Source organism: Mytilus galloprovincialis, chromosome 2, assembly GCF_965363235.1.
Source record: "Mytilus galloprovincialis chromosome 2, xbMytGall1.hap1.1, whole genome shotgun sequence".
NCBI lineage: Eukaryota > Metazoa > Mollusca > Bivalvia > Mytilida > Mytilidae > Mytilus > Mytilus galloprovincialis.
Genome location: NC_134839.1, coordinates 115,339,135 through 115,352,758, shown reverse-complemented (window position 1 = coordinate 115,352,758; position 13,624 = coordinate 115,339,135). Strand labels below are relative to the sequence as shown.

The window sequence follows — 13,624 nt, the reverse complement described above, 5'->3', positions numbered from 1 at the left end:
GCGACCTAAAGCCCCAGACCCACTAGACCATGATCACTCCACGCTCACTGTGATCTCAAATTAATTCAGATCGTGGTGAGCGACATGAAAAAGTAAATTTTTGTTTCTTTCACGATGCTACTACCTCCTCATTATGCTCCTACAACAATTCCGCTACAATTATACCACGTTCTCACCATGCTTATTCTGCAATCTCACTACGATTATCACGATTTTCCTACGCTCATCACGTCCTCATAATGACCATACCAAAATTTATCCAGTATTGTTTTGAACAGGTCCAAAGTTGACCATGCTCATCATGATTGTGAAGACCTCACCACACCTGTACTAAGACCTTACTGCGATCTCCACGATCGTAGTGCACTAGGATCGTCAAAATTTTCTTTTTCACAGATCGTAGTGCGATCGTGGCCTAGTGGGACTGCGGTATTTACAAGCCACTGTGCTTAAAGGAATAAATCATAAAATTATATGTATTATAATATACTCTGAATCAAAGCAGGGGACAAATTTGACTAACTGAGGCCCCTAAAGTACCCATTCTAGTTTTAACTTCGGTCAGGGTTCCAGAGAAGTGAGTGGGAGGGTGCAGATCACACTTGTGATGTACTGAAATTTCCAGCGCACCGAGTCATTATCAAACCCGGGACCTTCAGCACTGTAGCCATAGGTCTTAACCACTACACCACGAACCCACATATATAAATATCTATTGCAAGTTTCTGTTTCAACAGTGTTCAAGCAGGTAAAGCCACTTAAGGTTTTTAAAAAGACTGAAAATAGATTGTTACATCGTAAATGTAGTAACAAAATACGAATAGTTATCATCTTTTCAGCATTAAAAATGTGATTACCTTTTAAAAATGAAAACATTTAAATTTACCTGTTTTCCACATTGTTCGTTTTCATTTTTCTGAATTAATTACAAGGTGTATCTGTGTAAGATGAAAGGGTTGATTTCATTGGATACTAAATTTAGCTACATAATTTAATCGCATTTTTCACTTACGTTGATTAATAATTAGCGTATTCATTGCAATATTTAATTATAATGCAAAATAATTCATCAAAAATATGTTTTTTATACTAAACATGCTAAACGAGAATTGTAAGGTGTAATTTATCAAAAGTATACAACCAAAGATTATTGACCAACCAAACGTTGTCTTTCTTATAATGATTACTAAATATTAAGCCAATGACGGTTGTTTAAAATCCGGGAATTAATTCACATGGGAAAATAAACAAATATAAAGATTGATTTGTTTATATACTTTGTCTGTCGATTTGTTATTCATACATTTCTTATATTCACATTATAGTGAACTGTACAATTTAAGGGCTTTTCTTGAAAAAAAAAAGCAAGCAACATGAAAGAGGGTTTGGATGGGGTTAAATGATTAGAGAATAATGCACTTAAAAAATGAAGATTAGAGAATAATGGGCAAAAAAAATAAAGATTAGAGAAATGCGTGGTCTAAAAATATAATGAATATTGAACGATTAATAAAAGAAAACGCTAAAAATTAACTGTTAACAGAATTTTCCCTTCTTAAAATTTAAAGAAAATTATCAAAATTATCATTGTAAAAATATGATAAAAGTGAAAACAAACTTGGTAAACCTTTTTTGGTTTCGTGATTACAGACTATAGGAGTCAGTCAATGTGAACTGGTTTCCGATACTTCTACTCAGACTTTTAATTCAGTAGCGGATCCAGAGGGGGGCGTACAGGGCGTACGCCATTCACCTAACAGAAAGTAATGCTCTATAGACTATTACACTCTCATGAAAAAAAAAGTTCCAAAGCAATAGTATCTAACTACGGAAACATGTTTAACCCCAAACGCCCCAGCCTATTTTAAAATAATATAGCTGAATAATGATCCCCAGTCAGTATAAGCTCTATATAGATTCAAAGTCGTAAGTACGAACCATTTGATTTGAGGAGACAGTCTTAGATATTTGAGAGAAAAAAAATAACTTTGATTTTTGTCTTAAACAAAAATTCTAGACGCAAAACAAAAATCTTGTCCACTTTTTTGCTATTAGAAACGAAAATTCCAAACATAATTATTTAGCATTAAATGAACATGATGAATAAAAGCGGGCATATTTTTTTTGTGGCAGGGGTTTTCATATCTGACCGGAATGCCTGTTTCGCCGAACTGATATATATGGAATACTTTTTTCAAGACCAGACTGCAACCTGCCTGCTGGGTGTGGCCTTTATGTCTTCATTTGTCGGCCGGCATTCATAAATTCGTTGTCATTTCAGACTCATTCTTAGCCTTTGATTGATTTGGAACCCTTTACTTCCCTTAATGTTGTTGGGTGAAACATATCAATCAAACATTTGGATAAAAATTGCTTTTTTGTCTTTTTTAACTCATGTCGGTCGTATTTCAAATTCAATCGAATAGCCCGGCGTATATCTTGTTAACAACAAGAACTCTGTGAGGTTATTCTAACTTAACTTACAACAAACGTGTGAGAATTTTATATGCCTATGTTTTACTGACAAATCACACATTAAATGGATCAGTACATAGCTCTTGAATCCAAACTATTATTTAATGATAGAAATTAATAGGGAGATACAGCATCTAAAATGTCCAACCCTTACACCTTACCAGCTACTACAAAATATGCATGCCCCACTCCAGGAACCGTTTAAAAAGTGCATATTTCACTTATTTTATGTTTTTAGTCCTAAAAAGGGGCCAAAAAAAAATTTCCCCTCGCTCCGCTCGGCTATCTTTACAAACTACGGCCCCTCTTTCAAAAACCTGAATCCGCCCCTGTTTATAGCTCACTGCGGTTGGCTTTTGCTCATTGCTGAATGCCGTACAGTGACCTATAGTTGTTAATTTCTGTGTCATTTGGTCTCTTTGAAGAGTTGTCTCATTGGCAATTACACCACACCTTCTTATGTGTAGTCAAAATCACTGCTTCGGAAAGAACTGATGAGAACTTGGACTTGTTACTTCAAGGAACTAGCTCTTAAAGCATGCAGAACAATACACATCAACAGGTCATTGTTGAGGAACAAATGAAAGCCTTGCTGTTATTTGGAAATCATCGTTCTCATTCATTTAAAAGAATGTTTTTTACTTTTTTTTTTAAAGATTAAAGAAAACTGGGGAAAAAATTAGAGAATAATGCATAAAAAATCACTTTTAAAGAATAGACTTATTTTTTGAAGATTAGAGAAAAAAGGGGTGAAAATTAAATGTTTACAGAATAACAGACACCCCCCCCCCCCCACCCCCATTCAGACCCTCATGAAAGAAAACTCAAAATGATAGTAGACATTCTTTCACTTGAAAACTTAAAAAAACAAGAAGTCTTTATGTTCACCTATATATATATGTAGGATCTACAAATAAGTCAAATGATCAAATAGTTAATTGGCTACTTAAGGAGCTGTTGTCCTTGGAACGTTTATTTTTTACATTTTTTCGTGCATGTCTATGATTACTTTGTCAAAAATCTTCACTCTCTGAATTAAACTACTTGACCAAATACTTCCAAACCGTGACTTTATTAACTGACTTTTTCTTTTAAGATAGTCTAGTTTGTTTATATCCGAAGGTTTTAACCACCAACAAACATGACCGCTATATATATGGCTAAATAGAACACAGGGACAAACACAGTTTTTGGCTTATCGGACGAAAGATACCAGAGGGACAGTCAAACTCATAAATCGAAAATAAACTGACAACGCCATGGCTAAAAATGAAAATGAAAAACAGACAAACAATAGTATACACGACACAACATAGAAAACTAAAGAATAAACAACAAGAACCCCACCAAAAACTAGGGGTGATCTCAGGTGCTCCGGAAGGGTAAGCAGATCCTGCTCCACATGTGGCACCCGTCGTGTTGCTTATGTGATTACAAATCCGGTAAATAGTCTAATTGTTATTCTGTATGTCACATTCATGAAAGGGAAGGGGATTGTAGTTACGACGTAAGGAACATATCCGATATCATTTGTAAAACGGTTATTCCATAACGGTCAACCAACTCGTGATGGTTTCGTAAAATTTACGAAGAGATGATTTCAACTTCACCATTTGGAACTCTTGATTTAATAGCTTCCTTGTGAGCAACAACCCTCTATCAAGAAAATCATGATAGGAAATGCAAGCACGGGTATATCGTATCAATTGGGAGATATATACACCGTATGCAGGTGCTGCTGGAATGTTGCTACTTAGAAATGGAAAACTACAACAGCAGTGGCGGATTCAGAGGGGGGCGTAGAGGGCGTACGCCCCCCCTTTGCTCGGACATTTTTTTTTTTTTGGTAAAATGATTAATCGATTAATCAGACTTTGCCATTTCCTTTGTACCTTAATTAGTACTCTAGTATTTAATTTTTATGCGACAATTCTTTACTTAGAAAGATATATTTTGCTGAAATTTACTGATTATCAAAGTCATGTGATTCCCTACGGTGGAGTCGACCAGTGCGTCTCTCTGTCAAATTACAGTAACACAATGCTCAGGCTGAGTGAGGATGACAATCATGACACCTTCATAGCAACGAAGTATTGACTTCTATTTCACTATACTACCAAACAGAAAGTAATACTCTATAGACTCTCACTCCACAGCAAAAGAGTCATCTAACTACGAAAAGCCCCAAACGCCCCAGCCTATTTTAAAATAACATAGCTGAATAATGATCCCTGGGGCAGTCGTTTTAAGCTCTAGATAGTCGTAATTAAGTACGAACCAATGGATTTAAGGAGACAGTCTTAGATATTTGAGAGAAAAAAAAATGACTCTGATTTTTGCCGTAATGTCTAACCGGAATGTCTGTTTCGCCGAACTGATATATGGAATACTTTTTTTCAAGACCAGACTGCAACCTGCCTGCTGGGTGTGACCTTTATGAAAAATGTTGGCCGTACCTGGATTGAAAACAAAAATCTTGTCCACCTTTTTGCTATTAGAAATGAATATTTCCAACAGAATTGTATGGCATTAAATGAACATGATGAATAAAACGGGCATATTTTTTTGTGGCAGGGGTTTTATTGTCTGACCCGAATGTTCTTATATGATAGACAAAAAATAGGGAGAATACAGCATCGAAAATGTCCAACCCTAAACACCTTTACAGCAACTACAAAATATGCCCCACGCCATGAACGGTTTTTAAAAAAAGTGCATATTACTTTATTTTATGTTTTAGCCTAAAAAAGGGCCCAAAAAAAATTTTCGCCTCGCTCCGCTCGGCGATCTTTAAAAATTTCGCCCCCCCTTTCCAAAATCCTGGATCCGCCCCTGAACAGTTAGAGCAAAAGTGAAGGAGGGTTTAATAGAGTGATATTAAAATAGTTTATAGATTGTATTCGGTGATCCTTTTAAAAAACAAGAATTACAGGTGAGGGATACCAGGCTATTGAGTTACTTCATTGATAGATGCCCTACATCTCATTTGTTTAATTTTTAATGTCATTGATGCATACGGGGCTATATACACCTACTTTTTTAAATTTTCGTTGTGCTGCCTCGTTGAAGTATACCCTACATGTCTTTTTTCAATCTATTATTCTGCCTTATGGATGTAAACCCACATCTCCTCTTGTATTTTCAACTGATGTGTTGCCTTACGGATTTATACATTGCATCTCCTTTTGTATGTTCATTGTTTTGCTTTTTATGAGGCACTGACTCACACATCTTCTTATTATTTTCATTGTGGTGCCTCATTGATGTATGACACACATCACCTTTTATTATTTTTCATTGTATCGCATTATTGAAATTTTCATACATCTTTTTTTTTTATCTATTTTTATTGTAGTGCAATATTTTCCGTTAGATCGTGAAGCCTGCAATTATTGTCGATGTTTTTTTATTAAAACAAATTATGCGACAGGTTGAGTTTCGCAATAATAAGGATTTGCATTCTCATTTATGATAGATACATCTGTATGCAGCTTTTTCCGAAACAGCGAAAACTGACCTCGCATGTTTTCTCCATTCTAAAAAATCCCAATAATAAATGCACGTAATGATTTTTGAATTAACAATTGGTTTAATCATTACTATCGTAGATTACAAGGTTCGTGGATTACGGAACAAATGTATAATCGTGGATGTTAGATTTTGTAATTTTTAATCAAGTTTTCGTATACGCCAATAGATATTTTGTACTTCGTTAACATTTTTATTCCTTGCATGGTTCATCTGTTAAATAAGGACACGAAAATTGTTATCCAACCGAATAGTCATGAATCCAAGGTATATTTTTTTTTTGGTCATTAATTAATCTTGACCTTTGTTGGGTTTTTTCTTGTCTTACTTGCTATATCTTTTATAGCCGACTAGAAGGTATGGTGTTTGCTCATTGTTGAAGGGTGTACATTTACTTATAGCTTCTTAAATCTTTGTCATTAAGACTCTGGTGGATGGTTGTTTCATTAGCAATTATACCACATCTCCTTAATCAGGACCTAATTGGTGGATTTTCCTGAATACCTTGTCAGCTGGCATACTATATAATTTCTTTGAGCAAGGGGACACTGAGATCGCCCTGAATACTTTATGAACTACTAGTATATAGACATAAGGAAGTGTGGTTTGAATGCCAGTGGTACAATGGGGAAATGGCAAGTCGTTTTGTTTTTTACTCTAACAACAAGATATCGCATAAACGTTATTAGATATCCTATATGAAATCTAATTTATAAGATATCTTTTATCGTTTATAAGATATCTTATATAATTTTCTTGATTAGATGGCTTATAAATTATATACATATATGGACAATACGTTTATTAATGGAAAGATATTATTAACTGAACAAAAATGTGTCCAAAGTACACGGATGCCCCACTGGCACCATAATTTTCTATCGTCAGTGGACCGTGAAATTTGGCCAAAAATATAATTTGGCATTTAAATTAGAAAGATCATATCATAGGGAACATGTGTACTAAGTTTCAAGTTGATTGGACTGCAACTTCATCAAAAATTACCTTGACAAAAAACTTTATCCTGAAGCGGGACAGACGGACGGACGGTTGGAATAACGAACGGAAGGACGAACGAACGAGCGGACCGTGGAATTGGGGTCAAAAATCTAATTTGGCATTTAAATTATAAAGATCATATCATAGAGAACATGTGTACTAAGTTTCAAGTTGATTAGACTTCAACTTCATCAAAAACTACCTTGACCAAAAACCTTTAACCTGAAACTCGCGCTATCCATTTCTACGTTTAGTGGACCATGAAAAAAGTCAAAAATAGAATTTGGCATTTCATAGGGAACTTGTGTTCTAAGTTTCAAGTTGATTGGACTTCAACTTCATCAAAAACTACCTTGACCAAAAACTTTAACCTCAAGCGGGACACACGGACGGACGGACACAATAACGGACGAAAGGACGAACGAACGAACGGACCCACAGACCAAAAAACATAATGCCCCTCTACTATCGTAGGTAGGGCATAAAAACGTTAAGAGATCAATGAATTCTGAAAGATGTTAGTGCTATTCTAAGAGGTATCTGTAAATCCTAATGGAAAAACTGGGAAAACAATGTTAGGGATACATTCTATAAAATTACATGACTCAACACACGAGAAGAATACCTTTGTTAAAGAGGCAAGTTTGAAAAATGAAATAGAAATTTTAACAAAGAAATATCATAGAAGATCATAGAAAAATCATCTGGTCCATGGTCTGCTCCCATTGCTTTAAAAAAGACTCATCATGACGGCTATGTATTGATTGTCGGAAACTAAATGAAATTACCATTTAAGTCTTAGATGCGTATCCGATCCCCAAGATTGTTCGGAGATAACTTTAATGCTATATGTGTGGATATCAGTGGTTTTTAGAATTAGATATGGCTCATCAACAAACACTAATGAAAATAGGTGACAAATAAAGACTATGCATTCAATGCTAAACAGTTGACTTAATCAGTATATGTAAATGCCATTCGGACTACGTCACATGGCAATAACGTTTAGCGAATGATTAAAGCAGCAGCTGGTGGAATTCAATACATGTAGTGATACATTTTGTTTATTATGGAAATAATGACAACAGTAGTATACTGGTGTTTCTATAGTCATATGAAAACTATTTGATGAACATCTTGTCGTCCTCAATGCTGTTCAACTTCATACTTTATTTGGCCTTTTCAACAATGTTTTATTCGAGAGTCACTGACGAGTCTTTTGTAGACGAAACGCTCGTCTGGCGCAAATATAAAATTTGTATCTAATTCTTCAATATAATGGCATTTTATGTGACTGTCATACATGTGAGCGGTTTAGCTAGCTTTTAAACCAGGTTTTATTTACCTTTTCCTACACAAGAAAATGCCAGTACCAAGTCTTAATTTCCACAATTCGGTAGTTGTGTTATTTTACCTTTTAGTAAAATTTTGAAATAGCAAGTTAAAGTGCTAGGCAGGGGACTTTCATTAGAATATGTTTTCGGTAAAAAATATTAATATATAGATAATGTTTTTATTGATAGAACCATACTATCTTCAAACTAATAAAATTGAGAATGGAAATGGGGAATGTGCCAAAGAGACAACAACCCGACCATAGAAAAAAACAACAGCAGAAGGTCACCAACAGGTCTTCAATGTAGCGAGAAATTCCCGCACCCGGAGGCGTCCTTCAGCTGGCCCCTAAACAAATGAATGGATGTAGAATGCATGCACTTTGACCTATAATAGTTTACTTTTATACCTTGTGACATGGATGAAGACATTGGCACTCATACCTCATCTTCTTATATCTATATGTACACGTAATTGAACAGGAGTAGATATGCTAAAATGTCTTTTGAATTATTTTACAGGGAAATGATATCTCAAAGACAAAATAAACCTGTCAGGTAGACATGTTCATATATATGTTCAGAATTTACATACCTACACAAAACATTTTCAACCTATAATATATAATTCTGAGAGGCAACCAGAATCCAAGAGTCTTAAAAACTTACCACTATCCCGAAATTTAATATTACATTTTGTAATTATTTACTGCCATTGTGCATGTGAGGTCAAGGTAAATCTTTTCAGGAAAGAAATATCCTGACCATGACAGTGAAAATGAGGTCAAGGTAAATCTTTGCTGGAGAGAAATATTCTGACCATGACAGTGATCGTTAGGTCAACATAAATCTTCTCGGGAAAGATGTATCCTGACCATGACAGTGAAAATGAGGTCCAGGTTAATCTTTTCAGAGAAAGATGGCTCTTGTTATATTTAACATTGCCATAAAAGCACGAGGTCTGGCTAGCCATAAAACCATGTTTAACCCACCACTTTACTTAAAAGTCAGGAAAATGGCAGTTGCTATCTTATAGTTCGCTTCTGTGTTTGTTACATTGTCGTTTGATTATTTCTTGCATTTCAGTGTTTCTGTTGTTTCGTTGTTTTCATCATATAGATGATGTTTTTCCCTCGGTTTATTTTGTATTCTCATCATCGATTTTTTACTTTTGAAAAGCGGTATACTTCTGTTGCCTTTATTCCTGAACATGACAGTGAAAATTAGGGTAACGTAAATCTTTTCAGTGAAAGATTGATCTTGAACATGACTGAAAATTAGGACAAAGTAAATCTTCTCAGGGAAAGGTGAATCCTGAACATAACTGAAAGTTAGGACAACATAAATCTTCTCAGGGAAAGGTGAATCCCGAACATGACAATGAAAATGAGGTGAGGTCAAGGTTAATATTTTCCAACAAAGATGTATCCTGACCCAGACAGTGAAAATTAGGTCAAGGTGAATCTTCTCAGAGAAAGATGAATCCTGACCATGACAAGAAATTAGGTCAAAGTGGTTAACCATATCTTGGTTCACATTATAAAGATATCAGTATTTAAGAAATAGAAAGAAAGACACAGAAGGAGTTAAATAGAAAATGTGTCACATTGTTTGGTAGTTGTTGAGAAAATGGTGACAGAAATGTGCCAAGGACCGAGATCCCCATTGATTGATAGATAGAAAAACCAGCATACCCCTTCTTTAAGGAGTGTAGGTATGAAAATAGGCCTCCTTACTTCCTAGCAAATGAGATATTTCTGGTTGGAAAGTATCACTATTCTGTAATGGACCAAAAACACTCTGTGATGACGATTTAGACAACTATGGCAGAAAAGTAAAATTATGTCTCACTTTCATCACATTTCCTTGCAAAATTTATTTAAATTAAAAAAAAGCAAAGGGCTGATCATTTTATTTTAACATATTTTGAATTTGTACATAATAAAATTAATTGCATTGTCAGTTGCTATAAAATATCTAACTAAAAAACATTATGTTTAAATGAATATAAATTATAAATTATACAATAAATCACATTAAATGCACCAAAATACAGCCATTTACAATCCAATAAAAAATATTAAAGCTGAATCAATCATTTCAATATAAATTTGAACAGCATTACAGAGTCTACATAATTTATGTCAACAACCTTATTGCTATCGGTGCTGTTACAGAGTCTACATAATATATGTCAACAACCTTATTGCTAGATTACCAGTGCTGCTCTTTTATACCAACATTTTAAAAGGAACAATTCAAAGACTTTGCTTGAACAGTTTTTATTGATTTTCACTTTGAAACAATCCCTTTTGATATTGGAGCTTCCAACATTTATACACTGGTTTCCAGACTGAGTTAGATATTCATGTTATATCAGTTATTCTACGCAATATTCATAGATTGTATTTCTCAGCTACAATCTCATTGAAGGGTGACAGCCCTGACATGAGATGTGGCCTAGAAACATCCTTAGGTTTGAAAGACCATTGATAATCTGTTTATAGCTATTTTTCCCATAATGTTGTGATGTTTACACCTTTAGTTTCTAGCGATAGTTTTCTATCTAAAGCCATTAGCATGATATGAAAATCAAAATAAAAAAAACTTATCAAAGAGAAAATACACAAAATAGCAATAAAGTAATTCTAGGAAATATTAAATAAAATCATAAAATCAGCAGAATAAACAAATAATTTTCCAGACCACACAAAAATGACCAATGAAAATGACAAAATAAGGCAGAATTCAACAAGAATGCTTTACTTTTGTTTCTTACAAAACAAGGTATTCTCCCTTTTCTCAATTAAAACAATAAATACATATCACTGAATTGATAAAAATTGAATATGAGTAAGTACACTCATTATGACTATATTTACTTAATTCTTAAAGACATGGAATGTTGTTCAGAGTTTGACATAAAAATACAAAATAACTTTGGTATTACAGAAGTGTACAAAGTAAAACATAATACTTTCTATCTAAAGATACAAAAACTACAGTTACTTAAAAAAATGCTCAACAATATCATTACATGACAAACAAGAATGTGTCCCCAGTACACAGATGCCCCACTCGCACTATCATTTTCTATGTTCAGTGGACCGTGAAATTGGGGTCAAAACTCTTATTTGGCATTAAAATTAGAAAGATCATATCATAAGGAACATGTGTACTAAGTTTCAAGTTGATTGGACTTCAACTTCATCAAAAACTACCTTGACCAAAAACTTAAACCTGAAGCGGGACAAACGGACGAAGGAACAGACGAACGGACATACAGACCAGAAAACATAATGCCCCTCTACTATCGTAGGTGGGGCATAAAAACACAGAGAACATCAAAGGCAGGTAATTTACTAATGAAATAACCCTGAGCAATATTGTCTCTTGCCAATAATCAGAAAGTTCATTTATCAATTAAAGGAACAGGTTATTTCTTATCTTTAATATACCAATCAATTGAATGACTATGGATGATTAATTATCATTTCCCAGCAGAAATTAATTGCTTACATCCACTTCATTTGAACTTTGGATAGTTTATATTAAGTAAACAGTAACAAATTAATCAATTCTTAATTATGCATGGTTAATTGATTACAACACAGTTTGTGGAACAACCCAACATATTACTTTTCATTTTATATAAACAATCTAAGGAATGGATTCCAGAAGATTTCTATGGTAGCAATGCGATACAAAAGAGTAATATAAAAGTGCAGATTTTGAAATATGATTTGAAAGGGGACCAGCAAATAGTTAACCCTTATCCTCACAGGATATTTATGGCACATATACCTCATACAAAATATCAAATTATGTTTTACAGAATAACATGCAATTGCTGTCCTTATCTCACAATCCTTTTATTTAAAAAAATCCTGTTATTTTTTGGAAAGATGTCTGGCCCAAATTGTAAGATTTGTCTAATATTTACTCCTAGTATCTTAAATTATTATTGTATGGACCATCAAGTTTGTGATAATTAAAATTGACTGCTTATTGGATTTATTCTATATAAATCTGTTTATCATATAATAATAACTATTTAGGCAGTGCCAGATAAGACACAACACATAATGAACAATGAATCCACAACACCTGTATTGAGCCAGCTAATATTTATAATTTAGCATGTGTTTGTTGGCCTTTCTCTATCATGTTTCCCATCTCTGTTAAACATTGGTGAACTTCATTCATAAACACAACAGAATCTGTTTCTTTACAACTTCTCCATGTTGTTACAACAGCAGCTATTCTGTAAATAATCATCAGATATGTGATTTCATGTGGTACTAGAATGCATTCTATGATATAATCAGATGGATTTTATGCCGCTATTCTGTAAATAATCATCAGATATGTAATTAAATGTAGAACTAGAATGGAATAATGAAGTGGAGTTTAAACATGCTATATAGCATACAAGATTAATTGTTTGATGTTAAGCCACTTTTAGCATTATTGGATATTTCGTGGCGTTCAGGTTTTTTTGGTGGAGGAATCCAGAGTTCCAGGCTTCAACAGGAAAACAAATCAAACAATCATGGTTAATAAAGATTGGAGTTGAGCATATCTGCCACATGCATGGATTTGAACTCACAAACTCAGTGTTAACAGAGTACCATGAAATAATATAGTGGTATTCATCACCAATATCAATCCTTTCCATAACCTTAGAATTAACACTTAAGCTTGATGTATACATACTGTTTGGGTTCCATGTGATAAAAACAACCATAACCATTTTCCACCATTGGAGCCACTCCACCATAAACTGTTGTATATCCTACAAAGCTTGTAGACAAGGCAAAGTTACCACCGCCACCACTGAAAATAAACAAAATAAGTGAGGACACACACAGATGTAGGCATTAGAACCACTCTACCATAAACTGTTGTGTATCCTACAAAGCTTGTAGACAAGGCAAAGTAACCACCCCCACCACTGAAAATGAACAAAATAAGTGAGGACACACACAGATGTAGGCATTGAACCACTCTAGCATAAACTGTTGCGTATCCTACAAAACTTGTAGACAAGGCAAAGTTACCACTGCCACCACTGAAAATAAACAAAAATAAGTGAGGACACAGACAGATGTAGGCATTAGAACCAATCCACCATAAACTGTTGTGTATCCTACAAAGCTTGTAGACAAGGCAGTTACCACCGCCACCATTGAATCTAGGTACACTTTAAATGTTGCGATCACATCTCTTTGTTTTGTTTTTTTGTAAAACTTAGATACTCTTTACACCAAAAATTCTTGGTTTACATC

General features: G+C 34.2%; 2 protein-coding genes across 3 annotated transcripts in view; both read right to left on the bottom strand.

Moving 5' to 3' along the window:
• Positions 1 to 968, bottom strand: part of LOC143065517 (rho GTPase-activating protein 23-like) — a 71,092-nt gene extending 70,124 nt beyond the window's left edge. The window contains exon 1 of the mRNA XM_076239140.1: positions 887 to 968. The gene's annotated coding sequence lies outside the window, so the exon portion shown is untranslated. The remainder of the gene's footprint in view (positions 1 to 886) is intronic.
• Positions 969 to 10,233: 9,265 nt separating this feature from the next.
• Positions 10,234 to 13,624, bottom strand: part of LOC143065516 (peroxisomal carnitine O-octanoyltransferase-like) — a 31,261-nt gene continuing 27,870 nt past the window's right edge. For both annotated transcript variants that reach the window (XM_076239139.1, XM_076239136.1), the window contains exons 15-16: positions 13,053 to 13,172; positions 10,234 to 12,600 (exon numbers count right to left, since the gene is read on the bottom strand). In XM_076239139.1, the coding sequence (XP_076095254.1) occupies positions 12,465 to 12,600; positions 13,053 to 13,172 (256 nt within the window). In that variant the 3' untranslated portion in view covers positions 10,234 to 12,464. The remainder of the gene's footprint in view (positions 12,601 to 13,052; positions 13,173 to 13,624) is intronic.